Source organism: Puccinia triticina, chromosome 10A (genome assembly GCF_026914185.1).
Source record: "Puccinia triticina chromosome 10A, complete sequence".
Classification (NCBI taxonomy): Eukaryota; Fungi; Basidiomycota; class Pucciniomycetes; order Pucciniales; family Pucciniaceae; genus Puccinia; species Puccinia triticina.
The window spans coordinates 6,488,051-6,515,593 of NC_070567.1; the positions used below are offsets into that span (position 1 = coordinate 6,488,051).

Consider the following 27,543-nt stretch of genomic DNA (forward strand, 5'->3'; position numbering starts at 1 on the left):
CCAAATGCCATCTATACCAATAACCATACTGTGCCTACCCATTGTTGCTTATTGCAAAGGATGGCAACAAGCTGGATGGAGCAAGCAGGATGCTTCCACACACAAAAATAGCACAAGCGGTACCCATGGTACCTCCCAGGCGGCACTAGGTATCTGAAACTGGCTGGAAATCAGTGCGCTACCCGGGTCCAGAATGACTATCTCTAACCTAACCCATCTACAGTCAAAACTGTCTAAGGGCATACGGTATACCTGCCTAAGGGCATAAACTGCTTAAGGGCATAGCCAAAGGCTTATCCATGCTTTGGGGCGCGCCAAATTTGAGTCACTACTGCATGATGTGATAGGGCATACCTAATTTGGGAGACCCAGCCCGCAAAAGGGCATACTTTCCCCATGAGTGTTTGAGGATTGCCACCACCATTTCTCAAAAAAACCTTGTTTTTTTCAAAATCATACTCTTCAGCAGATTGGTTACTACCATTCAGTTGCTTTCCAATTAACCAGCTCCTCAATCCTGAAGGAGGAAACACCAAGGCAGCTAGAGTCTGGTCAAACAAACACTGCCAGCATATTTGGCTGGGATGAAGTAATCCCAGTTTAACTGGGATGCACTCAACCAATTCAAAATGGGTTGATCTTGGCCAATGAAATATAAATCCAAGGGGGGTACCTTGTATTTATATTTCATCAGTTGAGATCAACCAAGTTTAAATTGGTTGTGTTCATCCCAGTTTAACTTGGATAACCTTAACCCAGCTAATTATGCTGGCAGTGAAAGAGATCTTCCATCTCATTTAAGAGGAGAGCAAGGATTCAAACAAGAACAAAACAGCAGCTGAACCACCTGCCAAATTATGAGCCTCAAAGTCAGAAATGCTTTAGTGTGTTTCTCAAGCAATCCTTTACCTTGAAGATGAGCCCAAGCAAAAAGACCTGATTGCAAACTTGGAAGAACTCCAGCAAGAATTACGGCAAGAAATCCATTTTGGAGGAGCTCAGGCTGCCGGAATAAAGGATTACTTCAAATTTCTTCCTCCTCCACCTGAATCCGACTCAATTTGCCGATGGTTTCGAGTTTTGCCAATGAGAAAACGTTGATTGAAATGAGAATAATCTTGAGGAGTTGGTTGAGCGGATGAGCGAAGGAGCCGAATGCGGATGAGCAAAGGAGCCGAATGCGGAGATGAGCTTTGACGAGGGTGAGCACGGAGAGTTTAAGACTAGAGGAAAAGAGTGTGAGACGGAGCTGATGGACGAGTGACATCCATGAGACATGAAAGGAAGTTTAGAGGCGAGGGGCTTAGGAAGAGACGAGGGCTCGAGTCGTAACACCTGGGGCCCTATGCAAGATAAGAACAACAAGTTTCATGTAGATTGTGCGTCAAAGCGCTCAAAGCCATTGCATGCAGCTGACAAAGGAATTACTCGCACTAAAAATCACCTCATGGATGAAGGTAAAGAATTATCATTTTCTTCAAACGCCACCTTAACACTACTCACAGAGGCAACTGAAGTCATTCAAGTTGACTTGAACACTGAAATTCTCCACAAGCCATGGCCAGTAATTGATCAGCACAAATCACCCTTGGCTCATGATGTAAATTTGGGTAATGATGAAAGGAATCTTGACAAATTTGAAGTACATAAATTTAGTCCAAGCCCTTTGAAATTAGATCCAGGAATTCCTGGTTCAGAGTATCCCCCCAGACCAATGAATCCGCTCGGGTCAGGGGCAATCACAAGTGAAACTGAAGGTGGAACTGAAGCAGAAGAAGTTTCAAATTTTCACAATGATGAATGGGTGAAATGGAGGGTAAAAGCACCCCTGTGGAAAAACTACCCTTGTCAAACTCTTGATTGGATTCCATCCACAATCAACCAGAGAGCTGGCCTTGCTACCCATTACATTTTGAAAGAATTCAAGGCAGCGCTTCCTGGAATTCCATCAAGTGAAGAATTAATAAAAATGCATAAGTCACATAGGATCTTTTTCCCACTTGTGTACAAATTGATGATGAAACCCCTCACAATTCACAATTGGTTGCAAGTTTTACTAGTGTGGCACCAACTATGGTACTATTCAGAAAACCTTGCAACCAAGATCAAACAATCAAAATATGGCATGCTGAAGAGGTTTCTTTGGATATCAGATTTCATTTCAGAAGGAACAATCCCTCAATTATTTGAAAGTATTGAGCTAGGAACAACAGTTGGTAATTGTAAAAAAAGTGGTTGGTTTTTGCTATCAACTCCTCCAGGTAGAGTTATGAAACTACTTTCAGATGGAGGAGGTAAATTTTTTAAACTACAGGAGATACAAAAACAATCATTAGTTTCACTTGGTGGTACTCTAATCCAAGAATGCAATCAATCTGGACATCAAACCCCAGATAAAATTCAAATTTTGCAACAAGAACTAATACTAGAGCACTTGATTTCAAAGGCTAAATTCATTGGTGGAAAAGATCCAGAAAATAAAATTGAAACTATGGGAGGAAAAACTGAAACATCTGCGCTGATTTGGGGTCAAGAATACCGTGTGGCTTTGCCTGCTTTCTTGGAAAGAAGAATCAATAAATTCTTCACTACAATTGGATTTGATCAGAAGAAATCTGCCTATGATTTTGATCCATTACCAATACCCTCTATAGGTGATAAATATTTATTAAAAAAAATTGATACAATGCTTTCCAAAAGATATCAGGACAAATCCACCAGGAAAAAACAATCATCACTTGTCTGCAAGTGACATAGTAAAGTACAAAGGGGCCTTTTTACTTTCTCATGTCACTTGTAGGCAAGTGATCATTGTTTTTTCCTGGTGATCAGGTCAAGAAAATGAAAATACTCTACTTCCTCAAGAGATAAACACTTTCTTTTCTAAAATTCCTCAAGAAAGAAAAAGAAGTAAAAATAAATAAACATATTGAATTCATTCTCCATCTCTCACTTCAAGGGAACTTTGAGGATTCAGATCCAACCATGGAAGTCCAATGTACCAACAACCAAAATGCCATAAATTACTAAAACAATGTTTTTGTTACCTTGGATAACAATCAATACCAGTCTCTTATTCATCACAACCTCCTCAAGGATACAAGCTCTTTTCTCTGTTTATTTATTTTTAAATATAGGTGTCACTGACATGAATGTTTCTTCCCAGTTTGAAAATTGCTACTGCTCTTCATTTTGTACAGATGCTTATAGCTATTCATGTATTTTTCAACCAAGTATTATTTAGTTTGAATTGGCTCTAGATTACAAAGCTCTTTCCTCACTAAATTCAACCATTTCCTTTTTGATCTGCATATCTGTCACAAGTGTCCATGAAGAGTTGTGCCCCCCAGAATATATTGACTATTGCAGCCTGTTTCTGGTGGATATTTGCCCTTCGGAAAGATGAAAACCCATAAAAATATCTGAAGAGGCTGGGAAAAAGGACACCCAAATTTTGGAAAAACAACTCCCAAAGTTTTTTGCATTGGCAGGAATGTTTGTTGCCCAGAGCCACAAGTCCACTGGGACCTTTTTTTGGGAGTTGTTTACCAAATTTGGCTGGATTTGTTTTTGTATTTATAACTTTTTTGTCCCATGTACTAGAAACATAATGTTTTGAGCTCACAGAAAAATGTCATAAAATGGCTTGCCCAAAGGATTTTAGCAATAATTTGACATCAGAAAATGTCATAAAAGGGGTGAGAAGAAGGCTTAGTAGGAAAATGACTGCTCACTATTCAAGTTTTTTGTTAAACACCCAAACAGTCTAAAAATTTCAGAAATATTTTAGTGCTGTATATCCTCAATGCCATGAACCTCATGGCATTTAGGGTTCTCAAAGTTGAAAACATACAAATGTGACATACTGCCATACACACTGTTTTTTGATTTTCAGGGAAGCATTGACAGTCCCTGCAAATAAGGTTGTATGTTTTCATGACATATGCCACTATGTTGCAACTTTGAGAAACCCAAATGGAGTGGCATCAAAACATGAGATATATGGTGCGTGAAGGGCAGCTGAGTACTAGTAGGAAAATGACTGCTAATAGTATAAAGTTTTTGTTACATGTCCCATCAGTTTAAAAACTTCCCATAATTTTCAATTATTCATATTCTATCTTCCTATTTATAAAATCAAAAAGAAGGGTGGACTACTCCCAAATATCTGCCAAATTTGGCCAACAACTCCCAATCAAAGTTGTAGCCCAAAAAGGGCCCTGTGGACGTTGGGGATCTGGTCAAGAAAAAGTCCTGCCAAAATAAACAAACTTTGGGATTTGTTTTCCCAAAACTTGGGAGTTGTTTAAGTCTCTATTTGAATGCCACATTGCCACCTCTTTCACCATCCAAAAAAGGCTATGGAAGCTCATTGAAGACAACTCCTGGAGTTTTAAAGTAGGAAGAGTTGAATATTAGGGTTAGTTATGAATTATCCATTGCAGAAGTTGAATTCTACCTCTGGCACCATAAAAAACAGGTGTGGAAGCCCATTGAATACAAGTAACTGGGCTTTGCACTAGGCAGATAAGTTTGGGGTAGTTTGGAATTAATCATTGTGCAGCTGGTGACACCTGTTTAATTCTATTCACGGTATAAAATTCTCACATTCCTTCCAAAATTCATGATTCCCCTTGAGCATCATACTGGACATTGGTTGAATGGGGATATTGCTACTTGATTGAATTCATTTGACTTGACATTGAATCCCAATCCCAGGGGCTCCTGCCTTTTCTCATAAATCAAGCAATTCTCTCTTTTTTCATTCTCCTGATCTCCATACATATCCTTTTAGATTAACCCTGTAGGATGTCCAAGCTGGAGTAATGCTGCTTACATACCCCTCGGTCGACTATGATACCCCCTTCATCAATCTCCGATATTCTCGGTGTTGCCATGAATCGGCCTGGTTGGAGCTACCAGCTTCACGTACTACAGCACGAGTTACGGCCCATCGAAATCATCACCATCCAAGGAACTCAAGCAGCAGTTGTGTGGCAACCCAAGATTATTGAAGGGAGGCGGACACATCCCGAATCCTATGTGTAGCCCCTTTCGGGCGGTGTGTCTAGCCCCCCGCTGTCCTGCGCCCGGCCGGGTTTCCCTTTAAGCTTCAGCCTCTCCGCCACTCAGCTCGGGAACCAAGCCATCGTCATTCTCACCCGCTTATTCTTCCTCTCAACCATCTCACCAGCTTGCGAATCCCATCTTAATCTATCCATCACTGAGCACTACAAACCTTGGACCGTTTCATGTCCGTTCAGAACCTAACTTCTCGCGGTAAGTCTTCTCCAACTCCTCCAAGCCTAGGAGTTCGCTGATACCTCTCATCCATCTAGATCCCTTCGCCGATGTTGGTGACGATCAATTCACCGCAACTCAGCCATCGACCAAAGCACCGGATTACGTACACATCAGAATCCAACAGCGCAACGGAAGAAAGACTTTAACGACCATCCAAGGTTTACCCTCTGAGTATGATCCCAAGAAGTTGTTGAAAGCCTTTAAGAAAGACTTTGCCTGTAATGGTACCTTGGTCCCGGACGAAGAATTGGGTCAAGTCATCCAATTACAAGGCGATCAACGCACCAAGGTGTCCCTCTTATTGGTCGAAGCCGGAATCCGTCAGTCTCTCTTCGCGTTTCCCTCAACCGACTTGCTGCCACTCAGATACTAATATAATATCATTTTTTCAATCGATTTGGCTATACGCATCCTTTCATATCCTATCCTACCCCCCTCTGACTTTCCTTCTATTGCCACAGCCCGAGCTACCATCAAGGTAAGTTGCAGCGTAATCATTGTCTCGGCCAGCCTTGCGGTCCAATCAAATCACCTACATATACTGACCTTACACCGTGATTTATCTTCAGATCCACGGTTTCTAAATCTACACCATCATTATCTGTCTTACACCCACCCCCACTGCCGTTCTTTCCTAGATACTTAAACTTGTGCCTCTTATTGTCAAGAAAGTACGGCCCCGAACTTGCTGAATGCAGATTACCCTTGGGTCGGGAAAAGGCTCGCAGATTATTATCATCATCTCCTTTGTTTTCATTATTTTGCACTTATCGATAAGTAAAGAAGCCAATCATGTGTTTGTTCAACTTAACGATTTCTTGTATCATTGAAACTTTGCACTGATCATCAGACAAAACTCACCCCGAAGAACCCGAAGATTCAGTATTGGCGATCAGAATGAGCATCTGTCGATCTCTTCCTTGATCGACTCTCTTACAGCTGGGTGATTCCTCAATACAAGCATTGTCTGTTTGATTGTATGAGAAGTTGTGGTTATAGACATGAGTAGATCTGCTTGCTGTAAACAAGATACAATCGATCAGGAAATGGAGGTTGTCCTAAGTTCATCTTTTCTCTTTCACCAAGGAATATATGACCCGCCCGCAATAATGTGCCTCTGCAACAACCCAGTGCAACAACCCAGCCATCTTCTAATGCTCAGAATCGCCGGCCCCGGTGATATAGCCCCATACAGGACATGTCGGATCTTTATCCGACATCCTTTGCGACGCAGCTGCCAAGCCGTTTCCCCTCAAATCATCAGTTCAATTTGATTCCTGGGATGCATTTTTCACCAAAACTGGATCCCTAGGAATCAGGATTGGTGATTTGGTTGTAGGTGCGCAGTACAGAAGGTCAATTCTTATGTAGCGGTGCTCGCCAGGATGAATCACCTTCAGCAAAGAGGTCCAAGGTCATTTCAGCTTTTCGCGGAAAAAGACATTGCCGATAAGCGGGTCGCTTGCCGGCGACCGGGCTATCAACAGGATGTACTCGCTTGCCGCTGACGTTACTGTTTGGTGTGAAGCTATGAGGTGGGGTACCTTAAGTTCTTGCCAAATAAAACATTAGAGGCAAGCCGGAACGCCAGCTTGTGAGAGTAGCGGGGTGGGTTCCTCCTCCTCAACAAGGATGTTTTCCCTCCTAGCCAAGAGAGGTTCCAAACCGAGCAGCTACAAGGTGTAACCACTCGCTTCCTGGAGAGGCTCTTCCCCAGCCAGCAGGTGGGAGTTGTCCTTGCTTCCTGCTTCCTGGGGAAATTTTAATTTATCCTGGCAGAACACCTCGGTCTTACTCACCGGGGACGGTTCCTTGCCGGCGGGCGGGTGCATTCCTGGGGGGAAGGTTGGAAGTGAGTGTGTTGCTAGTGCACCTCGGAAATTCCATTACTCGGCGTTGGGTAATGAAGATTTTCGTTGTCTTTATGCATTTGACCTCGGCTCGTTTTTGTTAGCTTTGCCCAGCACTGGGATGGGTTTGCGTGGGTGGGGCGGGGCGTGCTGCCCTGTACTGGTGAGACAGATGTGTGGAGAGAGGGTCCAGCATAGCAAAGCGAAATTGGAAGATATCATTTGCAAGCGACTACAGCATGGACAGGTCCAACTCTTGCTCCAAACGTCTATGTGCAGCGGTTCTTAATGTGAGTTACTTTGAAATAGGGTATGCAGGCTCATTTGGGTTTTCTAGATTGCTGATCGTGTAGGGTAATTAGGGAAAAAAAAACAGATGGCACGAACAGGCAAATGCGAAGATAACACCACAGAGGATGAGAAGCAATCCGTTTGAATTTCCTGGATGTAATGCATCACCACAAACGAAAATGATAAGGAGAATAAGGGATAGAAGAATGTGTGAAAGAATCGAGAGTTGGTGATCAGAAAGAACCTAATCAAGTGGATAGTGTAGCAGCATCAACATAAATAACAACCTCCAAAAAAATGAAAAACATGATATTATAGAAGTGAATAAGAGGACAGGAAGGCACGGCTGAGGGGAGAGGCGTATATCGGAGGCTAATATCTGGTGTCTCCATACACAGTGAAAGTAGAACAAACAAAAAAGGAAAAAGCACGGATTAAAATAGTGAACGATTGTCTATGCACGTCGACGGCTGAAGACAAACGGTGCCGAAGACTTTATGATAAAGAGTCTGGCGGGCGGCTATACAGGGGAGCCTTCTAAACAGCAATCTGAGTGACTGAGGGGGTGATCGGACCGGCAGCTGGGATGTTACTAGCCATGTTGTTGGAGAGGCTGTTGCTCAACGAAATGTTGGTGTTGAATTGTACGTTGGCCTTCTCGTTGTTGACCAACTTCTCGACTACACAAACAAAGAGGCGGGGGAAGTCAGATTGAGTACTGCAGGTCGGAAAGTCAACCAAATCGGTTACTTACTGGCAACCAAGTATTTGCCGTAGGAGAGGCTATACTTCTTCATGTCGGCTAATTGCTCACCAACCTCTGCAAACAATTGAGTGCGTTGGGGCTCCTTGGCGGCTTGCAAGAACTTTTGCAACGGGAAGTTGGCAAACGCGTCTTTCAACATAATGCCTACGGTTGAAGTGGCATCCGGGCGAGGAGCAAGGATTTCGTCGATCATTTCCTTCTTCTCTTCATCAGTGGATTTCAAGATGGCCTTTTCGACAACGTTACTCTACGTTGCAATGGCAAGATTAGTATTGCTTCGGACAGGTGTAAGTAGCTGCAGGTTCAACTCACGGCAAACTTGTGCTTGGACAAAAGCAAGACTTGACCTTTAACCTTGGCAAGCATCGCAGCAGCATCTTCCTGCTTGCCATCAGTAATAATCCATTGGGCAACGTAATTGCCATATTGGTCGGTCATCTGTGAGAGGAAAGTGTGAGCACAGGTGTATGCGTGGTAGATTGCAAGGAGGTGACAAACAAGGTTGTTGGAAAATCGGTGAAGCTCTTCGAGGAGTGACTTAGTTTGGTCATCAGGCATATGTTCGAAGACTTTTTGCAGAACTCTGCAGCCGTATGGATGAGTGGCCAAGGCGAACGCTTGGCCGGTAAAGGCTTTGCTGATGAACAAGTTCACGTTGCAGTCGATACGCTCCAAAGATCTTTGGAGGACATGGTTGGCGTTCTGGTCCTTGGCACATTGGATAACTTCGCCCTCCAACTCCTTGATGAGCAAGTGTTGCTGAGGAACTTGAATAAACTCCAAGGCCTAGAAGATACGAGACGATCAGCAACGGTTGGCCAGATAGGCCTTGAGGAAAAAAAGCTTACCTTTTGGATGACGCGGCAACCGTACATCTGTAAGGAGAGTTGTAAGACGTGGCCTCTCAAGGACTCGGCTAATTTAGCCTTCTGAGTCTCGCTCCCTTGCTCAAAGAACTTTTGAACAACGTAGCTATGAGGTTATAATCCAGAGTCAGGCGGTCATCGCGTAAGACGTAGGTTCTGAGAAAGACTTACTTGGCAAACACATCCATCGACAATTGGAGAACGTGAGGATAGATTTCCTCAAAGACAATCGTCTTCTCTTCTGGTGTGGCAGTGTCTAACTTAGACTGGATGTGTCGGGATCCAAGCTGATCACCAGCGAATTCCACAATCAAGCCAGTCATATCCTGTGGAGCACACAAGCAGGTGTGAGAACAAATTTTCGGTGCATGGAACAAAGCTGTTGAGACCTACTTTCAACTCCCAGCGGCGGTGTTTGTTAGATCTGAATTCTTCCAGAATTGCACTCCTAGAAACCCGACCGGAATCAAAGCTGGACCTGTGCGACACGGTACTGTGGTTGCGTGACGGTGGGGCAGGTTTTCCACCAGCGGCGTTGGTGACGGGAGCTGGCCCACCTCTGGGACCCATGTTGCCGGCCATGACGGCGGGGTGCATGTTGTATGTGCCGGGGTTGGTGTATTGCGCGCTGCCATATCCGTTCAACTCGAGGTTTTGAAGGTTAATAGACTGACGTCTGGCCTCAGCTAGGAGTTGCTGCTGAGTGAACACGTGACCGCTGTTCAACATGGAGTCCATCGGCATCAAAGAGGGGTTGTAGGACCCAGCGAAGTGACCGCCGTACCCTGCGACACTGTTGGCACCGAGTCCATAAGCGCCGGCATGCATGCCTTGAGAAAGCCCAGCTGCACCGATGCCGGAAGTTTGGTTGGGCATGAACGAGAAGGAAGAATGTCTAATTTGTGGGGCAGTGGCGAATGCATCATGTATGTGCCAAGCCGATTGGGTTCGTCTGATGTTGTTCAAGTCCGTAGCGGCTGCCATTTGTGATGCGTACGAGTCGCGTCGGGAGTCAGAGCTAGTGACGATAGGCGGAGACGGCCCATAGCCAGAATCACGGCGGTAATCATAACCTTGTCCATAGGCAACAGCTGCAGACAACTCCAAGGAGGTAGGAGAGTCGTGGCTGGAGCCGGTCGAGCCCAGTTGGTTTCCTGCGGCGGCGTGCGAGCCAAAATAGTATGGGTTCCACCCTCCGTCTGGCTGGCTAGGGGCTGAGTTGCCGTACAAGCCCGGAAGACTAGGCCGATGGGCGGACAGAGCGGCGTTTCGAATCGCCGAATGAGGAGCGCCAGCGTTGAAGGACGCGCGGGTAGAGGGTGCGTTGTCGTTCCCGATGGACAAAGAGCTCATGCCATTGGACAAATTGTCGGTTGCTTGAGAGAACGGGACATAAGCGGGCTGAGAGGCGCGTCTTAAGGCGGAGAAGTTCGTGCCAGTACCACCGATTTCAGGTACACTCAAGTTGGCGACAGTGGATAGGCGGTGTCTAGCAAGCGGAGAGCCAGCAGCTACGTACACAGCAAAAGTGATTCAAAGTTAGCGACTACAGTTAGCGAGGTTGAGACACGTGAAGAAAAACAATAATTACCTCGGCCATTGGCACCCAAAGCGCGACCACCGGCTGAGAACTCGGATGCACGCCTAGCCGCTGCCTTGATAGACATGGTCTGCGAGGCCGAATCGGCACCAGTTCGGCCACTGTCTACATCTGTAGTCCACGGCTCCCAGCTGTTACGTCGAGCACCTTCACGATCGCCGATAGCACCAGGCCCAGCGACAGAAGGACGAGTAGTCGGCATATTTACTTTGTGTGTTTGAGGAGAGCGAGTTGAAGGGTGGTGTGAAGTGGGAAGTCTTGTCAACAAGAAAGGTCGAAGGGTGGGATGGGCAGAAGTACTTAATTAAAGTGTAAAGAACAGCTGATGAAGTGAGATCTAGCAGCTATAAAATAGCAGTAGACGGGTGGTGGTAGGCGGGGACAGGTTTCTTGTTTATGTGTTTCTTAATACAGTAAGATTCGGGGGTGCGAAGAGGGGAGGTCCTCACTGGTGTGCCTGGGGACAAATTTCGGACAGTGGGATAGATATGTATAAGAGCAAATATAGGGTTAATAAAAATAATATATAGGAAGGATTAGGTGTCGAGAAACTTGGGGAATTCTAGGTCTTGTGGAAGTAGGTATGGGAGGGTGAGGAGTAAGAGGGCGAGGGCGAAAAAGGTCCGGCTTTTGTGATGAAAGCGTCAGATCAGTTGGAGGCTAGCACGTAGCTCGGTCTCTGTCTGTTTGAAGTTGTTTCTCAGTCTCGATCGCTCAGTTAATCAACCAGACAACCCGACCTTGCAACAACTAATGCGGTTGAGCTTGCTAGCGATTCTGGTTGTATATACGAATAGGTTTGGCCGGTGTGTGCGTTTAGATGGATGAATGGATAGGTGGGAAGGATCGGGGGGTAGGAGGAGTGAGCGTTCAAGATTGCTAGTGTTCGTTGCTATTGGTTTACAATAATGGATCTTGACGACGGACGAATCTAGTTGGGAGTGTGGGTAGGGCGAAGAAGGTTCAGAGGGACGGCTCCCCGGTCAGCTATTTGTATTGAAAAAAAAGAAAATATAGATAACAGGGTAAGGCAGGCTGTCTAGGTAACAGGTGATGGGGGGAGATGGAGGAGGAAGGCCGAGGATCAGAAGCGCCAGGTGATCAACGCACAGTTAACAGGTTATACTTATTCACAGAAACTGAGGGAAAAAAAGAAGCCTGGCTTAAACTAGGCCAAAATTCATCGCCAACAGTTGAATGGGTTGCGCTGAGCCAGTCGAGGTGGATGGCTGCAGTGGGGAGAGGGAAGGACGAAGGTGACGGTTGGTGTTGATCGTAAGGCTGGCTTTGGAGATGTATCGGCTGTATCTCAATAAAAAGTATCTTTCGGAAGAATGTAACGAGATGAGCGTGGGTGGATATTTGGGTGCGTTACTGGCGGGCGGCTGGCTGGCTGGCGCACCTGTTTCGCTGGTGGAACTTGGTGCCGGTGATGTCGTCGGGCAAGCTTGTGTACAGTTGTCGGCTTGGGCTGTGTGCATCCACAACAAGCGTACTACAGCAACAATTGATTTGGGTGGAAGAAGCAAGATGGTCTCGAGTTAGCTCGACCAATTCTTTCAGAAAAGGTACAGTGGAGAGAACGACAAAAAAGTGAACCACGATTGCGTAGTCAATACAGGCAAGGCAGATTGCTCTGTTGAAGTATTGCGCGTGGGGCAGTACACCGAAAAAGTGAGCTGAGCCTGTTGGATGTTATTACTACTATTTAAGATGGTAGTGGGTAGAATTGGCTGGATGATCGATGGAGGGGAAAATGAATTGGTGTGTATAACTCCACATAAACACATACAGCACTAAACTAAAGTCTTCACTTGTGGTACCAAGAGAGAGATAGTAGAGTCAAGGCCTGACGATAGGAGCTCGGGCAGTCCGTGATCGATTAAAGAAAAAAAGAATCGAAATCAGTGCCAGCTCAAAGCCTTCGAAAACTGACGAGTTGATTCAGGTTTCGAGCCGGCCAAGCGAGCTGATTGGAGCGTCCAAACGAGTGCGACAGCGATCGAAAGCCGACGAGAATGTGCCAGGTTAACTTGTGTACATAAATATGTGTAAATATGTACAGCTTGGATGTTGAGGGAGGCTGGCAGTGGCTGATTTCGAGCGAGAAGAGACGAGGCTGGGCGTATGTACAATTCTTTTGAGCTGTATGTAAAATATGTACTGATATGGATGTGGCACAAATCTGGTATCGATGATTCGACGACGAACGAGATGTTGGATGATGTGCAGGTGGTGGGCAGCGTTCGGGTCGACCAAGAAGCAAGCTGCAAATCGAATTTTAGTAATCACAACGAAAAGCAAGACGGTAATGTTGACAAGGACGAAGAATGTGGAGCTGCCAGGAAGACGCTGTAAGGAAGCCTGCCATGCAGCTTGTGCTTGGTTGGTTGAACGACGCATGAACTGTACTAGAAACTGTGATGCCCGATGGATGATACCGATTTTATGCATATGTAAAACTATTGTACTCAGAAAGCTGCAGAGTTTGTGTGTGGTTTTTGACATCCCTATTCCAAATTGTACAATTAGACGAGGGGCGTAAATTACACAAGAACCCACCGATCATCCAAGGTTTCCGTACATGTCGAATGTAACGCACAAGGAGAGGGACTTCATCTGATCCCACCATCTTAAGGTTCATACATATTCATCCAGTCCACGCAGAGCAACAAATGATATGTATATTGTATGAGGAGTGGTGTCTGGAGGAGGGTTGAATATGTACAGCCCCAGTGGAAAAAAAGCTTTTGTAAAGGAAGCCAAGGGAAGTCCAACCAATTTGCAACTTGCATGTATGTACATACGGGCTTGAGTTCATGGAAGAAAAGTTGAATGATGTAGATTTTAGGTTTGAGTTCAAGATTTTACAATTCTTTCTGATCCATGGAACCATGAGGTTAAGGTGGAAAAAGGTTTGTATAAAGTGCTCATTCATTTATGCGCCTCGGGAGATCACGTGGATGTGTTGACAAGGATGATGAGGCACTTTTGCAAGTGCTGGATGGAAGAGGACCAAGCTTGAACGATCGTGTAGTATGTACCAAGAGTCTACCCTCAGTGAAAGTACTAACGCGACCCTTGTCCGTACTAATTGACAACAACTTGCCCTTCACAGAATAATTCAGGTGACTTTCCAGAACAACTTGCCCTTCTTCACAAAATTTCAGGTGGCTTTCCAGACTTGCCACATCTCTAAGTTATCCCACCGCAGTCCGGAGAATAGAGGCAGTGAAAGGGTAACCAGTGGCAGAGTTGCCAGTTTCCTTTCATAGTTTTTAACTTAACTACACATAAGGTCAGGGATCCTCTGGCCTCCGCTTCTCTAATTGCACTTTTTGAATAAGTTAGGCCAAAAATATGCAATAAATCTTGGCTTGTGCTGTTCTGTCACCAGCTATGACCAATGAAGTTGGCTCCATGCACATATTCTTTTGAGCTCAAAAAGGCAATGCCTTTTGAGTAATTTTGTACTTAGGCCCTGTTTGGCACTGATATAAATATAGGTGATATAATCACCGGTTAATTCAATGAAAAGTACAAAATTCAACACAAAGCCTCCAAATTTGTCTTGTAGGCAACCTACAGTGCTGGTCTCTTCAACTGTGAACCCAGAATCAACTTATCCAGCCATCTTCAGCACCATAATACCATTATATCACTTCATATTGGTCAAAAGTGATATAATGGTATTATGGTGCTGAAGATGGCTGAATCAGTTGAATCTGATTTCAAAGTTGAAGAGACCAGCACTGTAGGTTGCCTACAAAAAAAATTTGAAGGCTGTATGTTGAATTTTCTATTTTTTATTGAATTAATCAGCAATTATGTCACCTATAAATATATTGGTGCCAAACGGGGCCTTAGTCCATTCCCATCCAACACCTTTGAAAGTTATAATATCCCAGTTCATGTTGGGCCACAACCAGCAAAATCTTAATTACAATCAGCTGTGTTTAATTCAAGTCCTTGCTAAAAGTTGGACTCCCACGGCCTTTTTAAGCCTTTTTAAGCTTCCGATTTTATCGACCAGCAACATCAATCTTAGTAGGGGCCTTAAAATCCACCAACGTGAACCAGGCTAATGGTGCCAAACATCTGCCTCAAGCCCGAACAATTTGTTTAATTTCAGTTGAAAAAGTAATATGAATTTACCAAAGAGCAGGCTACTGGCTGCTCTCTATGAGATTGAGAATGCAAGAAAGATGAAAGAAAGGAGTCAAAATGAGATAGTTCTCTCCCAATCAAGTGAGTCACTTGGGCCAACAGCAAGAATGATGTGTTATTCTGCTTATGTCTTGAGGCAATAAGCCCTTACTGGTTTGAGGGTGTCTAGTCCCTTTGTCCGGCTGGTTTACCGCCGGCAAAACAGTGACTTTGTCTGTGTTCCACAGAATTGATGTCATCACCATCTCTGGAATTGCATCTTTTACTACATAAGATTGGGACAAGAACACCTACCCTTCTTGTTTCCTTGAGGATGTCTTCTCTCAAGTCTTCTCCTGTTTGACTTTGTCTAAAGGAGTGAATGGAGCAATTAGCAAACTATCTTGTCTGAAAATTTAATGATAGACAAGGCAATAGCCCCCAAATTTGGGGCTCCAGGGGGTGTGAAATAATAATCCTTTGAGTCTGCTCAAACAGACTTGGGGACAGGCCATAGGTTGAAGGGTTGAAGGCTGTTCATGACCATGTGGAGTAAGATGTGGTTAATACACAAGCATAGCATCAACACCAGCGCTACTTGTATACCAACACCGGTGTTACTTGCATGTCAGATATTTGTACTGCGTTTTTTGGCCCCCAGAGGCCATTTCTTTAGTTATATGTAGATTGGCATCTCTGTTCATGAAGCTAATGGACCATACCCATCAATATTGTTTTTTTCAGCCTTGCAATATAGCTGTGCTGAATAATAACACTGGTGATATAATTATCAAACTTGTTATGTTGTTATGTGGGGATCAGCCACTACAAGGGATAATCTCTCTTAGGTAAGAGGTGGTTTATTTTGTTATTAAGATGTAAAGCCGTGTGTTTCAGTGGTATATTGTGAGCGTAATAATGTAGATTCTCATGAAACCTGATGAAGTTTTGGTGGTGTATGCTCAAAAATACTCTAAAACTTCAGGTAAGTTGCTGATTCTTATAAGGGTAATTTCTACATAGTGGATGGGTGTGCTGGTGTTGGATTGATAAGTGAAATAAATGCAGGAGGAGAATATTGACAAGCACCTTACTGGTTATTGATGTGTGAATAGTCTGGGGATTACTTTGTGTGGTCCCAATGGCCTCTTGATATTGTGAGTGCTGCATGATTCCTCTTAGTTGTGAGAATAGTCCATAGGGTGGTGTGTAAATCTCCTTGGCTGTGGGCATATTAAGTTTGCAGTTTTACCCAACTTCCCTTTCTCTGACACATGATATTTTATAACCACTTATCACGGTTTTGAGCTTTGTAAGAAGAGTAAAATAATTTTAAACAATGAGTAAATCCCACCAGTGGATCTTATTTCACAGGGGAAGGGTAATATAGTTTCATGTACTTTTATTAGTATTGTTTTTTATATGAGTTTATTACTAGAGTGGTCTGTGGCCCGCTTGCTTGGTAAATGTTTACATTGAAGTACATGAAGGAGTAGGAGAAAATTTTTACTTCAGGTGGGTACCCCCCTTAATTTACAATGAAAATAAAGAATCTTCAATAATAATCTAATAATTCTACTTAATTTTGTAGTTCTTGCAGACCTCAGATACTTGTTTTATCTCTAGGTCTGACATAGATCCTTTCTGTTAGCAATGGGGGAATGACGTTCCTGTTCTTGCTGCCCAGAGAAGCACCTGCATGCATCAAATTTGAATCTGATGTAATGAGTTTTTCAACTCGGTGCGGGCTTTGGACTGCGGACACAGTTTGCTTCGCTTAACTCTGTCCATAGCTTGTTTAAATCCCAACACCTTTCTCACTTTGTGAGGACGGTGTTGGGGCATGCAATCTCACAAAAATTTTGTGTGAGGCATTGTAGATATGGCCAATGTTGGATTTCCCAATGCAACACTCTGGTAACCCAGAGTCAACATTTAGCCTAAGGAGCTTTTGCCCAGCTTATTTCCCTTTTGAGGTCGGCAGGAGTTGAACAAGCAAACAGATTGTGTTCTTGCTGCCTTTTTTTCACTGATCTCTTTTACTCAGCTTTAGGCTTTAGTCTCAATTGAGATTCTGTCCACGAGCGACCGGTAAGGATTTTCCTTGAGCCTAGCGGTCTTGCAAGCCAGTATTACACACTAAATACAGTAAAGCAAATCTGTTAACTGTGGATATCTATCCCTTGATTTGACTTTAATTGATTCCTCCACCTTTATCGACTCGGATCACTTTCTGAATACACAGGTAGGTTTTTATTTCAAAGCAACGTTAGATACAGCATGATATAAGTAGTGGGTACAGGATGGTAATCCACGTCATGTTTGATAGGCCAGCGTGTTTCTTTTAATCAAGCAACATATATCAAGAACCTGTCTGAACTGGTATACCTGAGTAATGCGGTCTGGCCTAGAGTGATGCCGCATCTACAATATACCATATATGAGATTGCTAGCCGATGGTATATTGGTAGCATACGCTAACAAAGGTAAGTTATCTATCAGATGTTGTTTTTCTTGGTTGGGTTATAGATAACTGAATGGTCGAATGGGCGTAGTATCTCCTTGATCGCTTGGAATGTCCATCGCACAAGATTATTTCAACCTTTGGTAAATTGTGGGAGTCGAGGACGGGGTGATGAGGGTGTTCTTTAGTTTTTCTGTGGTTTTCCCTGTTGCGTGGAACAGTAACAAATCAAGTGGATCTAAGCAACTTACTCGTACTTGTTTGAGCAGCCTTCTTTCACTGCAGGTCTCTCGGCAATCGTTTTGAGCCACTCTTTCAAGCACGGGAATTGGTTCAATTCGTCTTCGGTAATTCCTGATATCGTATAAATGTCAACCCATCTGATAACCACCCCAAGATCAGGTTGAAATCGTTTTGGGAGAAATGAAGAAATGATAACTTCAGTCTAGAATTTAGTCTTCATAGAATTAACGCGTTTGTTGGAAGTCCACTTACGGCCAAATGGCCATGTCAGCCCAGGAGTACTTCCCTTCCCCACTCCCGGCTAAATATTTCTTTCTGATACCGGTGTATTTGCCACTCAATTGTATCTCTAAGACGCCATATAATCTGAGCGTTTCATCGTGATATCGTTTCATGGCGTACGGGAGTTTCTCGGGCGCGTAGCCTATAAAAGTGAAGGTTGACTCGGGTCAAAACCCGTACAAACCGGCGGCACTTGTACCGTAAGAAGCAGGAATAGCTATAACTGATGACGTACGGGTGAAATGGTTTAATTGTCCCTGCATTGGACCAACACCGGCCATCCCAAAGAAAAGCCACTGCAGCGCCTCAGAGGATTCAAGTTCGTTTTCGAAACCAAAGACGTGATCTTTATCGACTTTCTTGGCCAGGTACTTCGTTTCGAGAGTGTTTCCCAAGAGAGTCAATTCAGCCATCAAATGTTGAATATTAACACATAAATAGAGCTAAGAAGTGCAATCGTATCTGCCTCAAGCACATTACTTACCAGCAGTATGGCGGCACTTTCCATGACTGTAAATGGCGCAGATGGGTTGTTGAGCGCATTGCGCTTGTTATCAATCAAGACGGGAATTCGACCTGTCATTGGAGAACGAGCACCATTCCATCAGTTTTTTTTATCGCAACCAGTAACAATGACAGGAAAAAAATACAAGTACCGTTTGGATTTATTTTCAAGAATTCTTCCGACTTTTGTTGGTTGGTTCTGATATCGATCATATCATAGGAAAATGAAATACCATATATTGACTTAAGCTCTTCCAATGCTATTTGAACTTTCTTTCCATTTGGCGTACTCATGGTGACCAAATGCAATTCTTCTTGTTCTGATTGAGGTATCATCGTGTTGGAGTCTTTGTTGGCTGTGGATGAACTTGCCTGGGGCTCATCCATTTGAAACCAGATTTATGTAGAATCTATGTCGATCGCAGGGGGGGACCGGGGACTCGGGGGTGATGACGTCGCACCGAATCAACCAAGTCCCCATCAACCTCCGGTCCACACGCGCTAATTTCTCAGGGCCTGACCCTGTACCATATAAGGGCATGAAAATTGAAAATTTTCATTTTCATTTCTCCCAAAACTTCTTAGAAATAAAACTGACCTTGGCCAAAATTTAGTCCTGAGCCCAAATGTGAAAAATTTCAACAATTGGACCCCCCCTAGTTTTCACTTTTTCTGTAGAGGGTAACAAAAGTAAGTTTTTTTCCAAATTGAAGCCCATGGCACAGGCCCTAAGTGTACATACATTGGACTCAGGCTTATGTGTAGGATTTCGAGCAGCCAAGGCGATTGTGTCGGGAAACATCGGTCACATCGGTTAGCGGTGGAACCGCGCCAAATGTTAAAGCGCAGCTCAAGTTGTATTTGAGTACAGCAGTTCTCACCCAGTGCCCAACTTTCTTTATGGGCTCGCTGGACAGGTTAATTGCGGTCCCAAAAGCTTACGAAAGAGAGTGCGGGACCTGGGTGAAGCGGGGCCTGGGCCAGGTGAGAGTATCATCAAGTTTGCGGCGAGTATGTACAGTACGGAGCCGTCTCAAAAGCTTCATCATCAGTACGGACCACATGGCCTGAATATGGATTGTGAAAGAATGTGGGGAGTACCGGCGAGAGCCGGCGAGCAGGCAGGAAACCGCGGAGCCTGAGCAACATCATGAACCCTCGTCAAGGCGCGTATTCCGGTCGCGCGAGCCAATCCCGGTGCAAGCTGTAGCTCGGGGGAAAGATTTGCCCAGTGGGTCCCAATCATCCACGCTATCAGCTGACTTGTCTGCGTGCGGAGATATCCGCCTCCGTTCTGGTGGCACATCCTTCCACTCGCCGATCGGTTTGCGCTATCATAGCATTGTCTCTCCCAACGCCGCTGATGGGAGTACCATGGGCATCTGATCATGAAGTATGTTGCAGATGCTATAAACAGGTAGTCCCTTGAGTCTTCCCCCACATGAAGAATCATTATAACCACCTCGTCAAGACTGTCACTTGGCATCGATAGCCTTTTGCTTCATACCCCACGCTCGCGCATCAACGTTAACTGATTTCCTCTTCTATCCAGCTTCCAGCCTAAGCCCGTCCCTACAGCCGACGATGATCCCATTTTCAGTCGCGGCTGCGTTATGGTTGTTTTCGAAAATTCTCTCTGTCTCTGGAGCAGACAAATGCCCCTCTTACGTGTTATCGGAGCTCAACAAAACCGTGGATGGCTTCGACGCATCACTCATGTTGAATGGTTCACCCTGTCATGCTGATGACATTGCAGCATTGAAATTAATCGTTACTTATGAAACAGGCGAGTCTTCTTTTAATCTGCCGCCACGAAAAAGTAAACTTACCCAAGGATTTTATTACCATCACGTGATTTGTTCGGACCAACCAAAAAATTGTTTTCTTAGACGAGCGTCTTCATGTCAGGATTGTGGACGCTGCCGCAAAGCGATACGAGGTCCCAGCTCTTTTATTCCCACGCCCCACCCATTCGGCGTCTACAACTTCAAAAAGTCCGAAGTCTGCCCTGCTGTTTTCTTACGAAACCTCGCCGTTTTCCTTTACCATCTCCCGTCGAAGCACCCGGGAAGTCTTGTTTTCGACAATCTCGAACCCTCTTGTTTACCAAAATAAACACATTCGGATTGCAAGCCAATTATCCCCAAATTCCAACATTCACGGCTTGGGCGAAAGTACTGACACGTTTCGGATCAACTTGGATGGCAATGGCACCAGGAGAACCATGTGGTTAGTGAAGTTACCCAATTAAGCTGTACTTATCATGAGCATTTTCCAACGTGTTTTTGAGTCGTTACTAGGGCACGGGATGCATATGGAACACAAAAGGGGACCAACTTATATGGGACACATCCTATATACTATGATCACAGATCTAGTGGCACACACGGTGTTTTCCTCTTGAACTCGAATGGAATGGACATCACTTTAACAAAGCAATCGATTCAATATGACATCATTGGTAAGAAATCAGCTGAATTCCTGCTCCAATACCCACTTAGACTGATATCTAGATTCTTGCATTCACGTACCCTGAAGGTGGTGTGCTGGACTTCTACTTTCTGGCAGGTCCCTCGCCGGTGAAGGTTGCTGAGCAATACTCGGCGCTTGCTGGTCTTCCCGCCATGATACCTTACTGGTCCCTGGGTTTCCAGCAATGCAGATATGGATACTCCAGTAGGTCCTCCGCACTCTTTCACCGCGAATTCCCGTGATGATCAAAGCTGAATCGCTACTATCCATCAAAAGGCTATGTCGAAGTGGCCGAAGTGATAGCTAATTATTCCAAAGCTGGAATTCCATTGGAAACAATGCAAGTTCGAATTGATCACTAAACTCGACTGTCCGAGCTGATATTTATTGATTGATTCTGGTTTTTTGTTTTGCTTACAACAATCCAAACAGGTGGACCGATATCGACTATATGTACAAACGCCGCACTTTTACCCTCGATCCAGATTATTTCCCACTAGATCGGATGCAGGAGATTGTCAAATCGCTCCACAAAAATAACCAACGTTACGGTGTGTTTCTTTTAACGAAGAATGGAAGCAACGGTTATCGTTATTGACAATATCAATTTCTTTCGGTGTTTGGTGCTTTGGCTGTAGTGATGATGATTGATCCAGCCATAGCTTACCAACCTGGAGACAAAGGTGTATTCGACCGAGGCACGCAAGCCGATGTGTTCCTTAAAGAGAAAAACGGAAAAGTGTTCCAAGGGGTGGTTTGGGCGGGTGAGCCGATGATTCCCCAACAATCTTCATCATTTCACTCGGTACTAACCTTTCGAACTCTTGCGTTAGGTGTCAGTGTGTATCCCGATTGGTTTCATCCGAATGCCGAAGCCTTCTGGATTAATGAGATCCAGAGATTTTTCGATCCGACTAACGGTATTGATATTGACGGCATTTGGATAGATAGTGCGTACACATTGACTCCTCAAACACGATGACGGCGTGTAAACTAATCTGTTTGAATCTAGTGAATGAGCCCGCCAATTTTGCTTTACCTTGTACGTATCCTTGCACAAATGCAACCTTGTTGCCCGGAGCTCAGGCTGTGTCATCGGGAAATCCGCCGGCGCGCAAGAACCCCCCTCCGTCGAAAAATGCTCCTCTACCTCTCGGAAAGACACATAGCCGTCGAGGACTAGAGGCCAACACTCAATACGAAATACACAATGCCGCTGGAGAACTCGCCAAGGGCACTATACGCACGGACTTGGTTCATCACAACGGATTAACCGAGTAAGCACGGGAACAATCGATGGCTCAGATTACACAATAGCCACGTGACTGAACAATTGGATCTGCAACTTCAGATATGATCTCCACAACCTCTACGGTACTCACATGTCTTGGATCACTCGCAAAGCAATGTTGCGTCGAAGAAGCAAGGTACGACCTCAAGTAATTACCCGGTCCACATTTGCAGGAGCAGGAGCATATGGTAAGTGTGATAATCAAATCAGATATATGTCATCGTTGTACATTCTCTGATTTTTTGATTTATTGTGCCCGCTCTAGTCGCGCATTGGACTGGCGATAATCTCTCGGATTGGCCGCACTACCTATCTTCCATTACTGAAATCATGTCATTTGCTGCGCTCTTTCAAGTCCCTCTGGTGGGTGCGGACGTGTGTGGCTTTGGCTCTAATACCAATGAAGAACTGTGTGCTAGATGGGCTTCATTGGGCGCCTTTTATCCATTTTATCGGTGGGTTCCATTCGATCGCGGGCGAATCTTGAGCTTCAGCGCTGGGGGATGCCAGACCAACGTTCTAATTTTTGTCAAATTTTTCGCCAATATCAGAAATCACAATGAGCTCGGCATGGTCAGCCAGGAATTTTACCGCTGGGATTCAGTAGCCCGCTCTGCCAGGAATGCTATCAAGATCCGATACAGTCTATTGGATTATTTTTACACCCACGTGAGAAGACAGAGCGTAACGGGTGAACCTGCTCTGAAGCCCCTTTGGTTTGCCTACCCCCAAGACACTTCAACGTTTGCAATTGACAAACAATTTTTCTTTGGAGATTCTATTGTTAGTCGCATCAACTACACCAGCAATCACAAATTTGTCACACTAATTTCTTTTCGATTCCTACAGTTGATCTCTCCGGTTATTGAAGCAAACTCGAAAACAGTCAAGGCTTATTTCCCGGAGTCTAAAGTAAGGAACTTCTCATTCAACTATTTAGCTTTTGACTTTTGCTAGATAACGGTTATGAGGTACTGATCGGGCGTAATCTCCAATCAATCAGTACGTGGAATTTTCCAGTAGGGAAGTTCTAGGCAGCTTGGGAAGCGTGGACTTGAACAACATCCAGATTGACCAAATACCCGTACACATCAAGCCGGGCTCAATTTTACCACTTCGACAAGTGGCTAGAAACCAAACGCTCGCGATGACAACAACTGATGTTAGGAAGAAAAGCTTTGAGGTCAGTCCGACTCCAAGTCAGTGTTTTTCTAACGAACCGATTTGAACTTTATTTCGAACTCCTGGGCTTTCCTAGATTCTCGTAGTGCCAGACAGTTCAGGATCTGCCAAAGGATCACTCTATTTGGACGATGGAGAATCACTTGAACCTGTGGCTCAGGAAACTGCTGATTTACAATTTTTCTACCGCCAACGCGTCCTGCACACCTCCGGTCGATTAGGTACCAATTTGAAGGATATCAGCACGGCCGTCAGTCAATGGACGTTTTCGGATGTTCCCAACGTTGCAAAAGTCAAGGGAATGCGTGTCATAGATAGCCCTCAGCTCGAATCCGGTGCCCGACTATTACCTGTGCATATTGATTTAAAGACAAGATCGGTCTACGCGCAAGGAAATTGGAAGCTCACTCCTGGAATGAAGGTCGCGTTGATTTATTGAAGCTCCACTTGGCATAGAGCAAAGAGATTTGTGTGACGTTAGCCGATGAAGATTAAATTTCGAAATGGCATTCATACCTAAGAGATACCTCAGCTTATGGAGTCAAGAGGAGACACTTATTGAGTCCACCATTTCTTCTCTCTCTCTCTCTCTTTTTCTCTCTTGTGTACTCCAGTGCCCAGGTACACTGGCAGCCTGGCGTGTTAATGTTTGTAGTTAAGACCATGCCAATGTAAGAACACCTATATTAAAATATACACGAAAAAAACAGCGTCCCATTCTTACTGAGCCCCTTGCAGAGTGACTTTCGTGTCCATGCTTAAGGTCATGTTGGAGCTGTTTGATTTCAAGCATTGTGTAAAAACTGTCGTCTTTGACGTACAAATACAACCATATTGCCAAGCCCCTCTACCGTAGCTCTACACCATTACCATGGAAGTATTTATGTATCCGCAAGAGATGTGCCTATGGCAAATCGCCTGTCGCAAATTTTTACCGTTCTTCGCACGCATTCCATCCGTACCCAGCGTTGTGCGTACTAGTACTCAGCCAATTTTTTGAGGTCACATTTTTGTAACTTCTTAAGCAACCGACTGCCACAAGATGAACTCGAGTTACCCAGAAACAGGAACCCTTCTGCCTTCATTGTATAACCACTGCAAGCCTCTTTGCGGCGAGTGACTTGGCAAGGTCTGGCCAGGAGTACATACCAATGAGGATTACTTGGCGAAACGAGTTGAGACTAACCGAGTCGGTTCCCGAAGCATAATGTTGTTGATCAAACCAACTCCAGCTCCTCCAAGAGAATTCGGGCAGGATAAATGTGAACATGGATGAGTTTCATTGTATTTCCCCGGCCAGACATATTAAATGACCTCGATATGATTTGTTTACAAACCGGTATGGAATTTTATGGTCTCATTGAGCATCCCCATTGACACCCAATGGCCAGCAATGTTGGTGAGGGTGGGCCGGTTGAACCCTGTTGAACCCCGGAATTTGAGGAGCCTGTAAACAAAACAGCTCAGCAATCTCTGGGTTGCGTTTTAACCCTGGAAACACATCAACAATTGCCGAGAGAAGACTTGTTTACTCCGCGCTGATGTGATGTGCAATCATCTAAACAAACCTTACGTGCAAACAAACCATGGCGTTGGGGAGGCGGGTTTTGATGGTTCCCATCCGGCCGATCACCTGGGGAGTCGGGATGTGTGCCACACTCTGTATGAAATCGATACGGAAACTGTATCTCGACAATACAAGCCTCTCTATGAGACAGAGACCTAGGGGCTCTCCAGTGAGGCTTTGTTAAGCTCGCACTTAATCGCTGTTGCCCATCAATTTCAATCGCCTCTACTTCCCCATCCTTTCGGTCGTTACAGCATATCAAGATGATTTTTTGTCGAGTCGAAGCTTTGATTTGTGCCTTATCACTCGTGGTGTGAGTTTTTCCCCGTAATCAGCAGGCATCTCTTACAACGTTGACCAGATTTTGGCACTTGAAAATCCAACACAGGCTTTCTGGCGCCCATAGGGCCATTCGTCCCCGGGCTCTACCCTCAAGCCAAACTGCGTCTTCCGAAGCTCTTCAGCCTGCACGCACCAATACTTCCAGCATCAGCACCAGCGCAACCTGGGTACCCGACCATCCAGACTGGTAAGCGTTCTGCACACATCCCTCTCATCTTTCCCAAAACGCCACTCATCCATCTGTTTGCATCACTCGATAATCAGGGAATACCTTAATGGCATCCCCTGGTGGAAAACGGATGCAACGCAACAAGATCATCTCCGGTAGGTCGTTTGACATACACCAAGACAGTATTGAAAGCAGTGGAAAATCTTACTTGATATACTCTCTCCAAAAGTTTCCACGCCTACCTTTCAATGGCAGCCTATGGCGACTACGCAGCTCTCTGTCCAAGCACATTCCCCAAAGGCTTCACAGTACTAGAAAATTTTAACACCGAGGACGGTCAAGCTGGGTTCACTGCGTTGATACCAGATATGGTATGCCAGCTTTCACATGTCTCCCTCTTTCTCAAGCGCAAACAATTCGTAATTCAATAGCGGCTCATGAATCTGCGGCCGGGTAATTTCCCTAGGACAAAGTCGTAATCGTATTCCGAGGCTATGAGTAAGCTCGTGATCTTTGCTAATCGAGATCAAGCTCGTGCCACTGCTACACCAAGCTGACCCTGTCTCCTGTCCTCTTGTGTCCCTCTGCCAGAAATTACAGGGCCCTGTTAGTATCTTTGAAAATCATGATCCAACAGTATTCCTGAGGTAAGAAACCTCGAGCTGACGACTGGTTGATTTGACAAAAAAAAATAGGGATTGGAGTGAAGCCTCGAGTAGGTCCCCGTAACTGTTTTTTTTTTTTTTCAATTTTTGGGAGAGCGGTTTCGGCTTTGCAAGCTTCTAAATTTTGAACTCACATTCCTTTTACTGGGGGTTTGTCTGTAGTTGAGGATTTGGTCAAAGACTGTCAGGGATGCACGGTTGCTGCAGGAGTCAAAAAGCTCTACTTGTCCGCAAAAGCAGCTACTAACAACTGGGAAGTGGCCAAGAAGGCAGTCGCCGCCCATGTAAGTTCCCATATTGCAACAGGGTACTTCGAGGAAAGATACTAACCAGAATCACAATATGGCTCCCGTGACTCGCCTGATTCTTTAATCCAAAGTGTGTAGTTCTTGATCCGAGCCAGCCCGATAAAAAGAAGTGCATAAAATTCTCTGTAACGGGTCACGCAATGGGTGGAGCTGTAGCAGCTCTGGCCGCAATGGATCTGGGGTCAACGGGTGATGTGTGAATAGCTAATCCATCACATCTCTTGAATGCCAAGGCCACGTTGATTAAATCTTTCTCCCTCCGCATAAAGTCACTATTCGCACAACCAAGCGATGGCTCGTGTGTTTAACTATGCTTCGGTGGTCCGATATGATAACTTGTTCCAAGTTTTGGCGGGTCAGAGCATAGTTGCAAAGGATGATTACATGGTTCAAGTAAGCCTTTTCATACAGCTGCCGACTCACCTACCGTTTCACTCACCCAGTCTGCTTGCGACCCATTTGTATAGATAATTCCACTAGGAAACTTTTGCCATGTTGGCACGAAGGTCGTAATCTTGGGCGAAATGCAACAATGGTTAATAAATTGCTACGGAAACAATGTGCGACTTCTATTTTTCCTGTATCCGATACTTCTCTGCAGGGTCCCAAGAAAAAAAATGCGGCAAGTCTGACATGTTTCTTATCTTCAAAAGGAAAACTCAACCTGCCTCGGGACTGGCAACAATTATGCAATTCATGACAACTACTTTACCCCCAAGGGCCAATGTGGTACTGCCCACAAAGTAAGTCGATCAGCAATTCTTGAAAGATTTAGTCAAAACCCTTCTTGCTTTCATATCTCTGCTTTTTTGCTGACATCCCACACTTCAATTTCATTCTTCGTGATGTGAACAAACTGATAATCAGGCGTGGTAACTTCATCTACATGACCCAAGCCAAAACCCGAGTCCAAAATCCTATTGATTGTCTACTTTTTCATCAAAGGGGGAAACATCTCTTCTAGCATCTATCTTTCCTTTACAGCAGGTTTTGTTCACAAAACACACACGCACACACACACACACACACACACACACACACACACACACACACACACACAATACTTGCATTGCTTGATCATTTTGCAAATTCTTCCGATCAATTGACACTTAAGTCTCACTTTAATCTCGGAAACCTGGATATAAGCTGTTGTAAACACACTTTGTCGTATGTTGTCCATTCAGCCTACATAGAAATATGACAACAGAGTGAATATTCAATATCCAGCTTG

At 44.7% G+C, this 27,543-nt stretch overlaps 6 protein-coding genes across 6 annotated transcripts; 3 read left to right on the top strand and 3 right to left on the bottom strand.

Moving 5' to 3' along the window:
* Positions 1–1,024: 1,024 nt before the first annotated feature.
* PtA15_10A683 (uncharacterized protein) lies at positions 1,025–1,267 on the bottom strand (the record flags this gene model as incomplete). Its single annotated transcript, XM_053160884.1, has 1 exon — positions 1,025–1,267. One exon carries the CDS (start codon positions 1,265–1,267, stop codon positions 1,025–1,027), a length of 243 nt encoding a protein of 80 aa, XP_053024814.1.
* Positions 1,268–5,252: 3,985 nt separating this feature from the next.
* On the top strand, positions 5,253–5,888 carry PtA15_10A684 (uncharacterized protein; the record flags this gene model as incomplete). Its single annotated transcript, XM_053160885.1, has 4 exons — positions 5,253–5,280; positions 5,340–5,624; positions 5,766–5,782; positions 5,874–5,888. 4 exons carry the CDS (start codon positions 5,253–5,255, stop codon positions 5,886–5,888), a joined length of 345 nt encoding a protein of 114 aa, XP_053024815.1.
* A 2,094-nt stretch (positions 5,889–7,982) lies between these two features.
* On the bottom strand, positions 7,983–10,879 carry PtA15_10A685 (uncharacterized protein; the record flags this gene model as incomplete). The annotated part of the gene is made up of 8 exons (XM_053160886.1): positions 7,983–8,125; positions 8,200–8,458; positions 8,524–8,649; positions 8,710–8,997; positions 9,060–9,183; positions 9,249–9,403; positions 9,471–10,588; positions 10,669–10,879. 8 exons carry the CDS (start codon positions 10,877–10,879, stop codon positions 7,983–7,985), a joined length of 2,424 nt encoding a protein of 807 aa, XP_053024816.1.
* Positions 10,880–17,415: 6,536 nt separating this feature from the next.
* On the bottom strand, positions 17,416–18,703 carry PtA15_10A686 (uncharacterized protein; the record flags this gene model as incomplete). The annotated part of the gene is made up of 6 exons (XM_053160887.1): positions 17,416–17,425; positions 17,539–17,667; positions 17,783–17,954; positions 18,048–18,183; positions 18,297–18,388; positions 18,469–18,703. The coding sequence occupies 6 exons, from the start codon at positions 18,701–18,703 to the stop codon at positions 17,416–17,418; spliced, it is 774 nt and encodes a 257-aa protein (XP_053024817.1).
* A 1,197-nt stretch (positions 18,704–19,900) lies between these two features.
* PtA15_10A687 (uncharacterized protein) lies at positions 19,901–23,700 on the top strand (the record flags this gene model as incomplete). Its single annotated transcript, XM_053160888.1, has 15 exons — positions 19,901–20,102; positions 20,206–20,545; positions 20,617–20,777; positions 20,855–20,992; positions 21,065–21,128; positions 21,221–21,339; positions 21,427–21,552; positions 21,622–21,738; positions 21,801–22,065; positions 22,140–22,267; positions 22,345–22,534; positions 22,631–22,862; positions 22,929–22,991; positions 23,083–23,262; positions 23,338–23,700. 15 exons carry the CDS (start codon positions 19,901–19,903, stop codon positions 23,698–23,700), a joined length of 2,688 nt encoding a protein of 895 aa, XP_053024818.1.
* Positions 23,701–25,091: 1,391 nt separating this feature from the next.
* PtA15_10A688 (uncharacterized protein) lies at positions 25,092–26,944 on the top strand (the record flags this gene model as incomplete). Its single annotated transcript, XM_053160889.1, has 12 exons — positions 25,092–25,141; positions 25,217–25,357; positions 25,435–25,494; positions 25,569–25,710; positions 25,806–25,837; positions 25,931–25,945; positions 26,035–26,054; positions 26,167–26,288; positions 26,384–26,508; positions 26,582–26,705; positions 26,780–26,847; positions 26,914–26,944. The coding sequence occupies 12 exons, from the start codon at positions 25,092–25,094 to the stop codon at positions 26,942–26,944; spliced, it is 930 nt and encodes a 309-aa protein (XP_053024819.1).
* Positions 26,945–27,543: the final 599 nt, after the last annotated feature.